This window comes from Bidens hawaiensis, unplaced genomic scaffold (assembly GCF_021521415.1).
Source record: "Bidens hawaiensis isolate Kalapana, Puna unplaced genomic scaffold, B.hawaiensis_p1.1 tig00044803_1, whole genome shotgun sequence".
NCBI classification, from domain to species: domain Eukaryota; kingdom Viridiplantae; phylum Streptophyta; class Magnoliopsida; order Asterales; family Asteraceae; genus Bidens; species Bidens hawaiensis.
In genome coordinates, this window is record NW_027505915.1 from 77,501 (window position 1) to 94,545 (window position 17,045).

A 17,045-nucleotide genomic window follows, 5' to 3' on the forward strand; every position below is an offset into this window, starting at 1 on the left:
CACATACTCAAACTGGCCCGAAGATGTCAACCGAAGCAGTTATTCGGTTAGGGGGAGAAAGGTTCATACATTCGTGTTCATCGGGTTCTATTAACGATGGTTTGATACCGAACCACCCGTATAGTAGCTCGTTTTCGGGCCTTTCGGGTCAACAAGTCAAAGATGTTCAACTTGTTGAAAATCTTTTACTTTCTGCAGAGAAAGTCACTCAACAACAATCCGAACGAGCGATTAAGCTTCTCGATTGGTGTGACGTTTTGTCGTCTAGCTCGGGAAACCCGGTCCAGCGACTAGTTTATTATTTTTCAAAAGCGTTACACGAAAAAGTTGATAAAGAAACCGGGAGAGTTTCGGGTAGTTTCGGGTTGGGAAAGAAAATTGTAGAAAATGTTGTGGGTAGTGTGATGAGGCCAAACTCAACTGCGGTCTTGGTTTACGAGAAGTTCCCGCTATTCCAAGCGGGTCAGTTTTCGGCTGTGCAAGCTTTGGTGGATGGTGTATCCGAGTCGAAAAAAGTGCATATAATCGACCTCGCGATTAAACAAGGTGTACAATGTACAATATTAATGCAAGCTCTTATATCTCAACCGAACTGTCCTATCGAGCATCTTAAAATAACCGCGATTGGGACTAGTTCAAAGTCAGAAATCAAGCAAACTGGTGACTGGTTAAAGAGTTTTGCGGAATCTATAAATTTATCTTTTTCTTTTAATGTGGTTATAGTTGAAGATATGTTAGATTTTAACAAAGATCTTCTTGAATTGGACCCGGATGAAGCTTTGGGTGTTTACTCATCGTACGGGATATGGACCATGATCGCGAACCAAGACCGTTTAGAAAGTTTAATGAAAGTTATTAAAAGTGTTAACCCGCGTGTTATGGTGGTGTGCGAAGTTGCAGCGAATTTAAACTCACCCAACTTTGTGAACCGGTTTATCGAAGGTTTGTTTTACTACGGGGCGTTGTTTGATGCTTTGGAGGATTGTTTTGATCGGGAAGATAAAAACCGAAGGATTACTGAATCGATGTATTTTGGGAAGGGGATTAATAATATTGTGGCGTCGGAGGGTGTGGAACGAGTGATTAGGCATGTGAATATTGATGTTTGGAGGAAGTTTTTTGCGCGGTTTGGGATGAAGGAGGTTGAGTTAAGTATGTCGTGTTTGTATCAAGCGAATTTGGTGGCCGAAAAGTTTTCGTGCGGGAATAGTTGCACGTTTGTTAAAGATGGTGATTCGCTTATTATCGGGTGGAAAGGAACACCGATTCAGTGTCTTTCGGCTTGGAAATTTTTATAAGTTATGCAAGTTTATTGTTTGTATGATTTTGTTGTTTGTGTTTTGACATGATCAGCATTATTATTTGTGTTGGTTATGGTAAGGTGTATAATTTATTTGTTAGTTGACATGTATACATGATGAGTGTCTGGCATTTTAGCAGGCTAAATAGCATCTATATATATCATTGAATATGTCGAACATAGAAGGTGTAAGGTCTCTAGGCCGGTCCTACTGCCCGGCAGTTGGGATCAACGGGATAAGAGAACCCGTGAGATAATAAAAGTGAATTATGGGTTTAACCCGAATAGAATAGCAAATTCGTCTTTTAGAGTAGTTTGTAGTAACGGGTGAACTAACCAATAGCGACCCGAAAAAGAAAAAATTATTAACCAGTAACATGAACCGAATAGGATCCAGATAATTAAAACTGGTTAAAATTAATTGGTTAGTAGCTGGACGACCGGGTATTGCCATTAGTAATGTTTTTTGGGTTCATGGTCGATTTATAGCCGTTATAAACTGGTTTTTGCTCGTTTGATCCCCTAAGTTAGTATAAATAAATAGGTATCGAGTGTCATGGTTTGATTAAACCGCCTTAAAAGAATGCAAAACTGTTCAAAATCGCTCGTGTATCAATTCTCAAAACACTCACTAGATGAAGCAAACGTGATGTTGATTCTAGAAACAAAGAGAAACCTCAAAAAAATTACCAAGTTTGACCAATAACCGTTTAGTAACCGATATTTCCAAAACATGTTAACCGGTACCTACACCGTATGTCGAATCCATATGTATCCGCTGAAAAGAGTTGGTATTTTTTAACAATCATTGAAAACAAGTACACTAATTTTAAGTTTAGTATTTCAACGAAATTTTCTGATTTACCCTTGCTTTACTAACATTTTATGATTTATTAACCAAATACTGATTCACAATATGAAAGTAGCAGTCAATGGTATGGTTTTCCGGAAGAACGTCTAAGCCAAACTCTAAAGTCAGCGTGATCCCGGTTAAAACAACATAACCTGGCCAGAGTTGGGTATCAGGACTCTCCAAATTTGAAGAGCGTGGTAGCCTAAATACACAAAAGTCCCCGTTCTAAAATAAAAGTACAATTTGTAACCAGGGGTGTTCATCAGATTCGATAACTGATTATTCGGTTCAAATGTTCGGATTTGAAAATTTTAAGACCCTATCCGAAATCCGATCCAAATTTGGAGTGTTCCTATCTGATCCGAATTGATTTCGGATCGGATTCCGAAAATCCGAAATAATCCGAATAACCGGAACAAATCGTATAACAAACATTCAAACAAACGTATATTTAAATAAAAATTCAAACCGGAAAAATTAAAATAACACATACACAAAGAAAAGTTAAACTTCATACGAAAGTCAAATTAAGCCCATGATTCATCATAATTCTAAAAATTAAACAGACACGAATAAAGTCTAACTTCAAAATAATTTAATCACATGTCATTTATTCGTATTATTTGGATACCCGAATAATCCGAATTCTTTTGAAATCCCTATCTAAATCCGAATTAGTTATTCGAATCGGATTATTCTCGATTCGAATTTTTAGTTTTTCAGATTTCCGATTTTCTGAACAGCAATTCATGGTACGTTATGAGTCACTAGCGGAGAATAGATTAGATTATGTGGCTTCGTCTGGAGTAGAGTGACAGCACAAGTGCCCTTCCAAGTCCACGTCACTTAATTCACTGCCTACTTTAGTCACAAACTCAATTCAGCTTCATTTCAACTTCAAACGACGTCGTTGAGAAGCCATGTCGAATATTCCGTCGACGGAGACCTGGCTGCGGAAGCACCGTTTGGTTTACGACGGAGCCACCAGACATCCTTTCATCCTCAGCATCCGCCACGGCTCCGTTGATTCCTCTTCCTTCAAACGATGGCTCGTAAGCCTAATTTTGTTATATATATATATACAATGAATTGAATTTGAATTGTTAATATGACAGGGACAGGATTACATATTCGTGAGGTCGTTCGTACCGTTTGCGGCAAGCGTACTGATGAAATCGTGTAAGGAATCCGATATGGAAGTGATCTTAGGCGGTGTGGCTTCTCTGAATGACGAGATCAAGTGGTTTAAAGAACAAGCTGGAAAGTTTCACGTTTCACTCACTAGCGTTGTCCCGCAAAACGCAAACCTCAAATATTGCAGGTATCACGGGAAATACAAATTAAATTAACCCTTTAACTGTGCGAATAAAGTAGTATATATAGGGGTTGGATCAAATACAAATACAAATGAAATTAACATGCTAAAAGTGAGAATCAAGTAAAGTAATTATATATATAAGTAGAGTAATTATCTATGATAATACTCTATACATAATTACTCTACTTGTATATATTATTACTCTAATTGATTCTCACACGTTAATCTTATTTATACGTTGACTTTCCCCTAATTATATCCTAATTATATATACATATAGTGTGATTGTGTTATTATATCTTAGTGTAGTTACACTATATTTTGTATTTGTATATATAGTTACACTACTTGATTTCTCACAATTAGTACGTTAATTAAATGATGAATTTCATTTAATTAAAAAAGGATCCAATTACAATAGAGAGGCAAGTAAGCGTGCAATAAGTTGCGCCGCCACCCCCTTTTTGAATGACAAAACCACCCCTTTTGAATGACAAAACTGTAAACAAAGTTATCGTTCTTCGGCGTCGTTGAGTTACTGTGCGACCCCGCTATACGATAATTTGTATCTGATACATACCATTTAACATTAACATTATTCTTTTATTTTTGTATTATTATTTGGTTTATCATTTTTTATTTAAGTTAATTAGTTATGTTCAGTTAGTTGCTATCTGGTTTTATGTTATTCAATTATCCTTCTATAAGGCTAAGCACGGTTCAGCTTGGTTCGGTTTTGGACTAAATCTAAACCAAAAATCGAAGCTTTGGTTTTTCGGATTTGCGTTTTGAGCTTGAAAATTTTGGGCAGAAACAAAATAAATAAAGAATTAGCACAAAATAATGAACCAGAGCCTAATCTTTTAGATTACTTAGAATAAAAATGAAAATCTATAAATTAGGTTCGGTTTTTTCGGTTTTTGTTACACGCAAAACCAGTTCGGTTTGTGCAGAAACATAAAATCAGACCTGCTGTTTTTGTTTTGTTTCGGTTTTTCTGGGTTTTATTACCTCTAAAACCAAAACCGAACCATAAGTTTGGTTTATACAAAGGCATAAAGCCAAACCCGTGGTTTTTTGTTTCGGTTTTTTGGTTTGGTATTTTCGGATATATATATATTTTTATTTTGGATAATTTTTTTTCAGTTTCATGAACAAGTGATGTTAAAGAAGTACTACTTGAAAACTTGTTGATTGAGTGTTGTTACAGGTTTTTGGAAAGCTTAACCAGTTCAGAAATCGAATACGCCGTGGCAATAACAGCTTTGTGGGCAATTGAGGCTGTGTATCAAGAAAGCTTTGCTCATTGCCTTGAAGAGGGGAATAAGATTCCTCAGGAACTGCAGGAGACCTGTGAACGATGGGGCAACGATGGATTTGGAGCGTACTGCAAGTCGCTGCGGGATATTGTAGATCGGTGCCTGCAGAAGTCGTCGCCTGAGGTGGCATCGAAAGCTGAGGTGGTGTTTCTGAGTGTTGTTGAACATGAAGTGGAGTTTTGGAATATGAGTCGTGGAGAGGCACCCGGGTGAATGATGTTAAATAAGGTTAATGTGTTGTTAAGTTTAATTAACTATGCTAGTGTGTGTAATCAAGTTTTATGTTTACTGAATTTGTGACTTGTGTGTAAACATGTTTACCCTTTTGAGTCATGTTAAATAAGGTTAATGTGTTGTTAAGCTTAATTAACTATGCTAGTGTGTGTAATCAAGTTTTATGTTTACTGAATTTGTGACTTGTGTGTAAACATGTTTACCCTTTTGAGTCAGTTTCAGTTAAGAGTTCTTACTAATTTTTTCGACTTACATGTGAACATGTTAAGTTTTCGGTTAAATGTTGCATCCGGTAAATATGTTTAGATACATTGACTGCATTTGGGTCAACTTCTACGGACTGCCCGTCTCAATGGTTGTGCTTTTTTCAACTACAAGGGTTCAAGTTTCGATCTATATTTGCGGAGTGGCGACCCTCTTCGGCTATTCCTATAGCTATGACTGGCGACCCCTCAAAGTCGGTTTTAAGTATGATACTTGTGAAGAAAACATACCCCAAATGAAATAAAACTTTTTTTTGATGATGTTTGTGTGTATCTTAGAAAAAAATAATTTCACAATAGAAAGATCAAAATCAGTAATGTAATTAATAAATTTTAGTTAACAAAAAAACAAATAACTTAAATGTGCTATATAAGTTTCCCATGGGGATTGTGATGGTCTGATTCGGCAGTTTTAGCGAAATTATAGATCAAACCGTTAACTTAACTTTGGTTTCAAAAAATAACAAACCAAACCGATTAGTTAGACAAATCGTCCGGAGTTTTGATGGTTTAATTAGGGCTGTAAACGAACTGGATGTTTGGCGAATGTTCGATAGACTGTTCAGCGGGAAGTTCGTTTATGTAAGTCCATTTAATAAGCGAACCGGACATGAACTAAAAATTTCCGGTAAGCTTAACGAACGAACGCAAACAGAGGACGCGTTTGTTCAATAGTGTCCGTGAATGTTTGACAATGTGTTCGTTTACGTCCTGCTACGTGCGTCCGGTTAGGTTCATATATGTCTGTGTTTGATAAGTAAGGTACATGCATTAATGTTATAACTAACAATTTTAAATGAGTAAAGTGTCGTTTTTGTCCTTATGGTTTGACAAATAATGCGAATTTAGTCCAAAAAGTTTATTTTTTTCATATGGACCATCCACGTTTCCCAATTCTTACCAATTACATTCAAATCACTCACACCGTTAAATTTAATGTAATCGAATTTAGTCCAAAAGACATGTTTTTTCACTCTTTCTTTATTATAATACTTATTTTAGTGAACTCTGGTTTTCGTCCTTTTGGTTTGTCCAAATCTACGGTTTTAGACCAATAGTTTCAAGTTTGCAATTTTTGTCCTTGTAGTTTCATTTCACTTGCAATTAAACTCGAATTTATTAACATCGTTAAGTCTGGTCGTTAACCTATTTGCGTGCCCCTCACGTGACGACCAGTTTTGTCGTTTTTCTCCCCAAATAAACTTTAGTCCTAATTCGCAAGCCCCTTCAAGTGAGGGGATGGAGTGTATTTGGGGAAAAATGAAAAAAAAGAAGGAACAAAACTGCCCCTCACGTGAAGGGCACACTGACGGGTTTAACAACCAAACTTAAAGAGATTAGTGAATTCGAGTTTAATTGCAAGTGAAATGAAACTATAGGGAAGAAAATTGCAAATTTGAAACTACTGGACTAAAATCGTAGATTTGGACAAACAACAGGGACAAAAATCGCAGTTCACTGAAATAAGTATTATAATAAAAAAAAGAGTGAAAAGACATGTCTACCTCTGACTAAACGATTAAATTTAACGAGGTTAGTGATTTTGATGTAATTGACAAGAACCGGGAAACGTGGATGGTTTATATGCAAAAAATAAAGTTTTTAGACTAAATTTGCATTATTTGCTAAACCAAAAGGACGGAAATGACACTTTACTCTTTTTAAATAATGTCTTTTCTACCCTCATATATAAACCAAGTTAAAAGATGAACCCTAAACGGCTAAACCCATTCAAGTACCACCAGCTTCCTCCACCACGTTGCTAGACTCTGACCTTCTTCGTGTTAGGGTTGTTTTTGCTCGTTTGTCCACTAGTTTTCATTAGTGTCTGCGTGTTTTTCTGTACATTAGTGTTCATTTGTCCGCTAGTGTCCGTTATTGTTCGTGTGTTTGTTAGGTCCGTTTACAGTATTAACGAACGGACATGAACAAGCTCAATTCCTTAAATGACGAACAAGGACACGAATTTTCTTTCGGTATAGTGTTCATGAACAAACCGTTTGTCGGACAAAAGTTTAACAGGCGAATACGAACAAGGTCTCATTCAGTTCGGTTTGTTTACAGCGGTGGGTTTAATTATATCTTTTTTAGTAGTTAGTAATATATGTTCTAAAAAAATATAAAAAAAATACATACATAAATAGTAAATATTGTCGTGAAGACTGATGGTAAAAGTAAGTAGAAACAAGGGAATAAGTTGGTTGTGGCTCAATGGTAGAGCACTCACTTTACAAGTAAGAGGTAGGGGATCAAACCTCACTACCACCAACTTATATGGGAGATATGAGGGATAATCCTGACTTGTCAGGGTTCGAGTCCTGATCTCACCCGTTTTTACCGGCTCCTCGCTGTCGTGCCGTTTGGCTGGCGTGGGGGTCGGGTTTTATCCGGTGAATCCCTCAACAGGTGGACCGCTAGGGGCTCCGTCCGTCCGGACTAATGGCCGGCTCGGACTACCTTTATCCAATAAGGGCCGCGTATGCGGTACCCGACGTTACTTAGTTGGAATAGAATAGAATAGAATATATACTTTGTCTCTAATCTCAACGACACTGAGCTATACTAGATTCTTTCTCAGTCTCAATCTCAATCTCAATCTCAATATCAATCCCTAGTTTCCATTTCTCAATCAATCAAATGGCGTTACTGTGGCCTCTGATCGTCATCGCATTGGCTTTCGTCATCTGCAAGTTCCTACTCATGCTCATTCCTTCTAACGTACCTTCCATCGACGTTGACGCATCCGACGGTATGTATTATTATTATTATTATTGATTTCAATTAGGTTTTTTTATGTGACTGCATTGATTTAATTGTTTTACATTTGCTATTATTGGTGATTGTAATGGTATATGATTGATTGATTATACACGCACATGCTTATTATATTACCTACATTGCTGTTTCACTTCCTGAAACAATGGATCACTTGATTGTGACTTACTTCTTTATTTTTTATTTTTTTTAAGTTTTATTAGGTTTTGTGTAAGTTTTAGGGCTAGAATGTAATAATAATATTATAAAAATGATAATATATAGAAATTGTGATTAGTTATTAATTTATGTGGAATGGAGTGTTAATGCAGCAAGTTAGTAGAGGGTTATGAAATTTTTGGGAAAATAAATTATACCAAACATAAGTCAACTGTCAACTGCTAAGAAGCATAATATAAGGCACCTAAGACTTAATTATTGACCTCTTTCTTTGGTTAAACTTAACTGAATATGCTTCTGGTATGGCGTATGGTGTTGCCGTGTTTTATAGATGATTATAATGCTAGATGATGTATGTGTTTGCCTTATACACACACTTGCTTATGTTAGGTACATTGGTGTAGTTTTAAGCCGATTATGCCTTCTGTATTTTAAGTTTTGTCGGTTTTTGTGTAAATTTTATGGATAGGCTGTAATAGTATTCTAAAAGTGGTAATTAATTATTAATTTAGAGTCATGTCATGTGCCGGTTTTTGTGGAATAGAGTATTAATGCAGCAAGAGTGTTTTGAATTTTTTTGGGGGAATTTGTAGCAACAAAAGCTAACAACTAAGATGCATAGATCAAGACAACTAATGACATAATACCACAGATTTTACAAGCACATCAATCTTTATACATCTTTAGTTTCTTAATATATATTTAAATACATGTATATTTTTGTGTTTGTAGTTGATATGTGGTTGCTTGTTTTTGATATGTTTATTTGACAATCATAATACTTTTTACATTTATTGGATGTTAAACAGTTATAGATGAAGGACATCCTAAAGAGAATAGCTTTATTTATGTAAGTTTATTATTTATGTTTCAAGATATTAACATGATTATCAACATTTGAAACCGTATTTATTTCCCTTTTCGTGTTTTCATATTATAGATACCTTCAAGAAGACAAACTGACAAAGTTCAATGCTATGAGCCTGCAACAATGAAGTACCTAGGGTACTTCCCTGCACTAAAGCCTCATGAGGTTAGTTTTAAGAAAGTTACATCTATAACAAAACGTTTGTTAATTATTTGTCGGTAAAAATTAATGCTCATCAAATTGTGCTTAGGTAAAAGAGCGTGTAGCACAAGTTAGGAAATCCCAGACGGTATGGGCAAAAAGTAGCTTCAAGCAAAGACGTCAGTTTTTGCGTGTGCTTTTGAAGTATATTATTGAACATCAAGACCTTATATGCGAGTAAGTTATATTTTCTTAATACAATAATGAGTAAATTACAAAATCACTAATTAATATTTATTTTATAGAGTCTCGTCACGTGACACTGGAAAAACTATGGTAGATGCATCTATGGGAGAAATAATGACAACATGTGAGAAAATTACTTGGCTTCTTTCAGAAGGTGAGAAGTGGCTAAAACCCGAGTACAGGTATTGAATTTTCTCTGTTAAACTTTATATAATAGACTTAGGCCTGTAAACAAACCGAAGGAACACGAACAGAGCATGGTCTTGTTCGTTTGTTTAACTTTAACTGAACAAACAATTGAACATGGACAATTAAACAAGCGGAGTTTTCTTGTTCGTGTTCATTCATTAAGCAAATGAACGTGTTCGTTTATTTTTGTTTCTTAACAATATTAATGAACAATTAGCGAGCGTAAACGAGCGAGCATAACTGAACATAGATAAACGGACATAACTGGCTACAACCAGTTAAATTTAAATGTGAACAACAACGCGTTGGGCCTAAAAACTAATAAAACAAGACTAAATTGAAATGTTCCTAAAAAATTTAAATGAGTATATTAACGATCGACCATAAATGAGCGAACGTTAACAAACATAAATGAACAAACGAGACGTGTTCATGTTTGTTTGTTTAATTAAATGAATAAATATTATGCTCATGTCCTAATAATAGTAAGAAGTATTCTTAGCATATCAATAGTATTCATCATTGCCATCACAATCGTATGAATTATTTTTCTATTTATTTTGGTATTTTTTTAGATCATGTGGAAGATCAATGCTTCACAAGTCAGCAAAGGTGGAATTTCACCCTCTCGGTGTTGTTGGAGCAATAGTATCATGGAATTATCCGTTCCACAACTTATTTAATCCAGTTTTAGCAGCTGTAGTTTCTGGGAATGGTATAGTTGTCAAGGTATGTTATTATTGAACAACAAATAGTTAAATCATTATAGTTTTTAAAATTGGTTGGGTCTGTTTATTGGTTTTGCAGGTTTCTGAACATGCAAGCTGGTCTGGATGTTTTTATGTGCGAATTCTCCAAACCGCTCTTGCAGCTGTAGGTGCTCCTGAAAATCTTGTTGAAGTAATAACAGGGTAAGCTTATTTTTTTATGTAATTTTTTAGATCTTTAATTAGGTGGTTAAGTCTCTGACTTATGCAGGTTTGCTGAGACGGGAGAAGCATTGGTATCTTCAGTTGACAAAATCATATTTGTTGGATCACCCGGTGTTGGTAGAATGGTATGAATAAACTTAGGCTTGTAAATGAAACGAACAAACACGGAAAATTAAATGATCAAGGTTTTCTTGTTCGTGTTCGTTCGTTAAAACGAGTGTGTTTGTGTCCGTTTATGTTCGTTTGATAATAGTATTAATAAATGGTTCACCAACATATATGAACGAACACAACTGAACATAGATGAACAAACATAACCTAGCGAACACTAATTAAAATTAAACGTATACACCAATCTATGGGGGGAATCAACAAAGCTAGACTAAATTGTAGTGTCTAAAATGTTTAATTGAATATATAAACGAATGAACTTAAAACACGTAAACTAACAAACATGAACATGCGTAGACGAACGAACGTTCATGAACCAAAATGAATGAATGCGGCATAGAGTTTTGTTCACGTTCATTCGTTTTTGAGTTAACGAACAGTTCACTGAAAGTTCGGTTCACTTACAGGCGTTGGTATGATTTTCTATCTTGACATTATTTATTGTAAATGAAAATTTATTTATTTTTTTGAAACTTTTTCTCAGTTTATTATTGTAAATGAGTAAATGCAGATAATGAGAAAGGCTGCAGACACATTGATACCAGTGACACTTGAGCTTGGTGGAAAAGATCCATTTATTGTGTGTGAAGATGTAGATGTGCCTCAAGTATGATTGTTTGAATTTTGGTCAATTTGTATAATGATGTCAACAAAAGTCAATTTTAATGTCATAAATTGTTGAATGTAGGTCGCACAAGTTGCTGTTAGGGCTGCCCTGCAATCAAGTGGACAGAATTGTGCTGGTGCAGAGAGATTTTATGTTCATAAAGACATCTATCCTGCATTTGTAGCTGCAGTTGTTAAGATAGTTAAATCTGTTTCAGCTGTAAGTATACTCTTGCTATTTTTTTTTGAATCATTAATGGATTAAATAGATTACAACAGCTTTATTATTACAATAATAATTTAACCTTTTGAGTAAAACGATGGGTTAGTACTTAGTATATACACGAAAACGTCATGGAGCCTAATACTCGAAAAAGTCACTAAATTAATTTTGTACATTGAAGTTGATAAACCTGTCTAAAATGCATTTACTTTTGAAAGTTTTTGAAACAATGACTGTTAACTCTTAAACCGGTCAAACTAAGATGGTATAAAAAAATATTTTATTTTGTAAATATAAAGAGTGCCACTTTTATCAGAATTTACCCAATTTAGGTGTTAACAAGTCATTATCCTAAAAGCGTTTCACAAGTATGCACATTTTAGATATCTTTTGGTTTTATGTTTTCGTAAAAACCGAATTTTGCTGCAGTTTTGGTTTGCATGCAATTCAAACCAAACCGAACCAAGTCAAACCAAATTTATGGATTTTCATTTTTAGTTTTGAATGCCAAGCAACTTATAAGAATATAGCCAAAATCTTTAATAATCAATTAATCAGTTTTAACAAATAGATTTTGGCCCAAAAATTCCAATCTCCAAAATCAACCCATGCACACCCCTGATGTTTAGGTACTTTAATATAAAATAATTAGTTTTAGTGACTTCTACTTTTACTTGTCTTTTTCATGGTATATGCATTAAAGTTACACTTTAAACAACTTCCGACCCGTTTGACCGATTCTGTCAATTATATTATATAGGGTCCGCCTCAGGCGGGAAAATACGACATGGGTGCGATATGCATGCAAGACCATTCAGAAAGGCTTCAAAGCCTGATAAACGATGCTTTAGATAAAGGAGCAGAGATTGTTGGTGGAGGGAGTGTGAGGAATATTAGTGAAGGTGCTGTTGATCAATACTTTCCGCCAACTGTCCTTGTAAATGTCAACCACCAAATGAGGTTAATGCAAGAGGAAGTAAGTGGTTGTTACTTGTTGAGTAACTAGTTCTTGTTGGCTTTGACTTTTAGATTTAATTAATGTGAAATGATTTTGTGAGCAGGCGTTTGGGCCAATAATGCCAATAATGAAGTTTAGTACTGACGAGGAGGCTATCAAGCTTGCAAATGACTCCAAGTATGGGCTAGGTTGTGCTGTCTTTTCTGGCAGTCAACGTCGTGCCAGATTTATAGCTTCGCAGTTACATTGTGGTGTTGCTGCTATTAATGACTTTGCTTCCAATTACATGTGTCAGGTAAAATTCACACACACACACACACACACACACATATGTATGCATAGAGAGAGGATCATTTAATTTTTGGATCAGTGATTCATATTTTTTTAATAAAATTTTCCTGCTTATATTAGGGTTGTAAAATGCTCGAGCCAGCTTACTTATTTTTAAATTCTTCTATTTTTGTGTTTCTTACACATATTGAAATATGTATCTTCAGGCGGCTGTTAAGCTAGCTTACATGCGCATGTCAGAATGTGTAGATTATATAACATAAAAAACCATCAAACTAATTTGTTTATACCATTTACTATGTGTAGGTTATATACTACATTATCGAACAATTAAATTAATTCCTTCTTTTTTTAAAATAAAAGAGAAAAGTTTGAGATACAATTACATTTATACCCTTTTATTTAAAAGTTTTAAGAAATAAGTGGTTCAGTTTGTTTTGCTTGTCCTCATAATATACAATTTGCTGAATTGATCGCTTGTATAGTTGGAGGTTATTAATATTTACTGACGGGCAAATAGGTTATCTACTTAGAAATTTTGATTTATATGTGATTTATATTTTGGCAGTCTCTCCCATTCGGTGGTGTAAAAGACAGTGGTTTTGGACGGTTTGCTGGGGTGGAAGGGTTGCGTGCCTGCTGCCTTGTAAAATCAGTGGTGGAGGATAGATGGTGGCCATTGATCAAAACCAAAATACCAAAACCAATCCAGGTAAATTAACATTTGGAAACTTTTATTTGTTAAGACTATAATCACCAAACAGTTCATCTTATTAATTTGTTTTTGAATTTGTGCTGTAGTATCCTGTTGCGGAAAACGGGTTTGAGTTTCAGCAGTCGCTTGTGGAGGCTTTGTACGGGTTGAATGTGTGGGACCGATTGCGAGCCCTGGTTAATGTTATTAAAATGCTCACAGACCAAAATTCTGCAGTTAATACCAAGAGAAGTGACTGAAGTAGCATGTCTTGTATGACTTTGATGTAAATTGGAATTAAAATCATGTAGTTTCAGTGAATTTGAAAATCTTTCAAATTTGATTTTAGTTTCTGTTAATGAATGCAGTCTCTTTACGTTTCAGCCGTTGTATTCCTGTTTTCGTTCGGACAGGAAAAGGATTTCACGTATGAAGCATTAGTAAATGTGATTTTTAACATATATTAAAAATCCTAGTTCGACTAGCTGACCAATAGTTCAAGAGTAATCAATAGTACTGGTTGCGTACGGGTTTGATCAGCGGAATTTAGAGTTCTCAAAACACTGGTTGTGAAAGTCGGCTGGTTTGAAATATATACGGTCCATTTTACAGGTTGGTTTTAAATGTTTGGAACTTGTAAGCGGTTGTAAGTTGTTACGGTTTAGAACCTAATTTTTGAGTTTTCCCAGTCTTATTTGAATCTTATTTGAATAATGAGAACCCCCATTGCTTAGCTAATCAAAAGCATAGTTGTTAAAAGAAAACAAAAACATGAGTTAGAAGTATTGTAGTTGGGATCGCATGCATTTTTAGTATTAGACTATTACGTAGTGTTGTTGTAGGTAGGTCAATCTGTTAGAGCAAAACATGTAACGTTACCTCTTGACTAAAAAGGAAAATTGTTTTTATATGTTGATGAGAGATATCATGTCTAAAAGGCTAATCACATAAGACTCCAAGATTTAATATGGCAAGAGAAAAAAAACGGGCTAGTTTTTGCCAACTGCATTCATCTCTGTCTTCTCTATTTTTGTTTGACAGTTAAACCTTATTTAAGGGTTTTTTTAAATTTCTTCTTTGTAATATACACGTTAGTTATGTATTTCCAAATCAAAGTACAAATCAAATGAGGATAGAAGACTATCTTTTTCAAAACCATTAAAATCTTATCGCAAGAACAAACCCAAAGCAACTCTCTCTCTCTCTCACACACACATACACACACACACTTGAGTTCTACTCTTAAATTGCACATTTTTGTGCACCAAGGACTTCACCCTCATCATTTGAAAAGACAAAGTCTTATCTAATACGATGATACCAATAGGCCAAAGGTCAACATGCCAAAGTGAAATAAACAATACATTAAATTGGCCGGAGATTTACATCTTCACAAAAACGTACAAAACTCTTATTGACTATTGATATACTTGATCATAGCCGGTTGGTATGACTTGAAAGTTGTTGATTGCTTTTGTATCAAGAAGACGAATATCATATAACTTAACCATGAATAAATTCCAACACCTGCAGCCAAATCACAACTGCTTATTGATTTAATGGTATATTAATTAAATTATATGGTGACAAGAAGGATTTAATTAATTTGTTACATGAGCAATTCTGGACCGAGCGTACGTCTTGTCTATGGTTTGTTGAAAATGATTCAGAAGTCCAGGGAATAAGTGCAACTGCCACCACCTTAACAAATAAACAAATTTCAACTTTGAGGTTAAAGCATGATAGTAAATATACTTTGAGGTTAAATATGCTTATGAGTATAGTAAAATATAAAGTAGAAAGTTGAATTACCATTGCTTTCTCTAAAATGAGTTTCGGAAATGCACTGGGCAAAAACCCGAATATGCCATCGCATATGCCCATTAAGGGCCTTTTCATCGTAATAATTCTTATTACAAACCCGGTAAACGCCCGATTTAGTTTTGGCCTTAGGCGTTAGTGATCCAGAAGGCGGTGACATAGGTGGAATGGGGTTGCTCATGATTGTGGATATGCATGCAGCCTGTATAATTTAAAGAGAAAACATCATATATGGCAACTGATTTGTACAATTACAAACTATATTGTACACAAGTTTACAGTGAGGTACGCCAACATACCAAACAACCAAAGAGGTCCTTTCACAATCTCACAATTACTGTAGATGAATCTGACATAGAACAATGTAAGTTTTGAGTTTATTGTGTTAAAATACATCCAATTTGCAATATTTACACTAAATGTTAAACGCCAACAGGAACGAATATTTCCTTGCATCGCCACCATCAAAGATCTCATCTATGAACAGAAATGGTTTTATCGAGGGTGCATCCAGTGTAATCGAAAACTACATCCGCGTGCCCCCGAATGGATGTGTGGTAACCATCCAAATGAACAACAACAACGAAGACTATCAACTATAACAACTTTTTTAATACATGCTGCACAAACATTCCATATAAATACTAACAAAAGAATTTAAATATAGGTACTGTATCAATGTAACTATCGAGGGACCACAACAACTACACCGTTTGACTAGGCAGTTTACTCATTGACGCAAATAGATGCAACGACAACAGCTACCATCAGGCTGAGGGGTGCGGAGCGCGAGAAAGGGCGCAAGAGGCGAGACGGTCGCGCCCCGGGGCGCGAGGACCACACCACCGAGGCGCGAGAGGGGCGCGAAAGGGGCGTGAGCGCGGAAAAAGAGGCAGGCGCCAGGGGGTTCGCGGGACAGGTTGAGCGTGAGGGGCATGGGGAATGGTGAAAAAGAGCCGTTTGAAAGTATAAATGAGCCGTTGGCTCTTAATTTTAAAAAAAAAAAAAAATTTTCTACTCCTATATATTACCCATTTTATACAACACTTTAACACAACTTCAAAAAACATCAAACTTACCCATTTCTTTATACAACACTTCCTATATATTACCCATTTCTTTCAAACTTTTTTAAAAAAACCTTTACAAAATCCTATATAATACCCCTAAATCAACCCATTTTTACCATATCAAACACAACTTCAATCTCCAAACAACCCATCGTCCCATTTTTTTTTTTTAAAATAATGTCGTCGTACTCGTCTGATTCCGACTCCTCCGAAGAGGATGATTTGCTTCTTCATGTAGGGGGAGTTTTGACCGCAGCCGTGGTAAATCTCTTGCAAAATCAAGCCCATCAACCCCGACTCCCGAGGGTTAGAGCACCACCTCGTGATCGTGATCCATCGGGTGCTAACGATACTTTGATGAGGCATTATTTTAGCCCTCAACCGGTATACGCGGAGTCGGATTTTCGAACTCGTTTTCGAATGAGCAGGCAATTGTTCACGCGTATAGCGAGTGATTTAGAGTCACGGTATCCTTTTTCCAACAAAGGGAGGATGCTAGGGGTCTTCCCGGTTTTACCCCTCTTCAAAAATGCACGGCTGCTATCCGTCAACTAGCGTACGGCATCTCGTCGGACGCTTTGGATGAGTATTTACAGATGTCGAAAAGGGTTGCA

General features: G+C 35.7%; 3 protein-coding genes across 3 annotated transcripts in view; all 3 read left to right on the plus strand.

The window, feature by feature from the left end:
- The window catches only part of LOC143615904 (DELLA protein RGL2-like), a 1,670-nt gene extending 319 nt beyond the window's left edge, over window positions 1-1,351 (plus strand). Inside the window, exon 1 of the mRNA XM_077088899.1 lies at window positions 1-1,351. This exon is cut by the window's left edge and continues 319 nt beyond it. Coding sequence (XP_076945014.1) covers window positions 1-1,298 — 1,298 coding nt within the window. The 3' untranslated portion in view covers window positions 1,299-1,351.
- A 1,704-nt stretch (window positions 1,352-3,055) lies between these two features.
- Window positions 3,056-5,085, plus strand: LOC143615905 (putative bifunctional TENA-E protein). The gene is made up of 3 exons (XM_077088900.1): window positions 3,056-3,205; window positions 3,269-3,474; window positions 4,682-5,085. Exons 1-3 carry the CDS (start codon window positions 3,074-3,076, stop codon window positions 5,001-5,003), a joined length of 660 nt encoding a protein of 219 aa, XP_076945015.1. The 5' UTR covers window positions 3,056-3,073; the 3' UTR covers window positions 5,004-5,085.
- Window positions 5,086-7,865: 2,780 nt separating this feature from the next.
- LOC143615901 (aldehyde dehydrogenase 22A1-like) lies at window positions 7,866-14,130 on the plus strand. The gene is made up of 14 exons (XM_077088897.1): window positions 7,866-8,036; window positions 9,031-9,071; window positions 9,162-9,254; window positions 9,340-9,467; window positions 9,536-9,658; window positions 10,241-10,394; window positions 10,473-10,576; window positions 10,644-10,722; window positions 11,280-11,375; window positions 11,457-11,594; window positions 12,358-12,573; window positions 12,659-12,850; window positions 13,415-13,558; window positions 13,648-14,130. Exons 1-14 carry the CDS (start codon window positions 7,925-7,927, stop codon window positions 13,798-13,800), a joined length of 1,773 nt encoding a protein of 590 aa, XP_076945012.1. The 5' UTR covers window positions 7,866-7,924; the 3' UTR covers window positions 13,801-14,130.
- The last annotated feature ends 2,915 nt before the right edge of the window (window positions 14,131-17,045 follow it).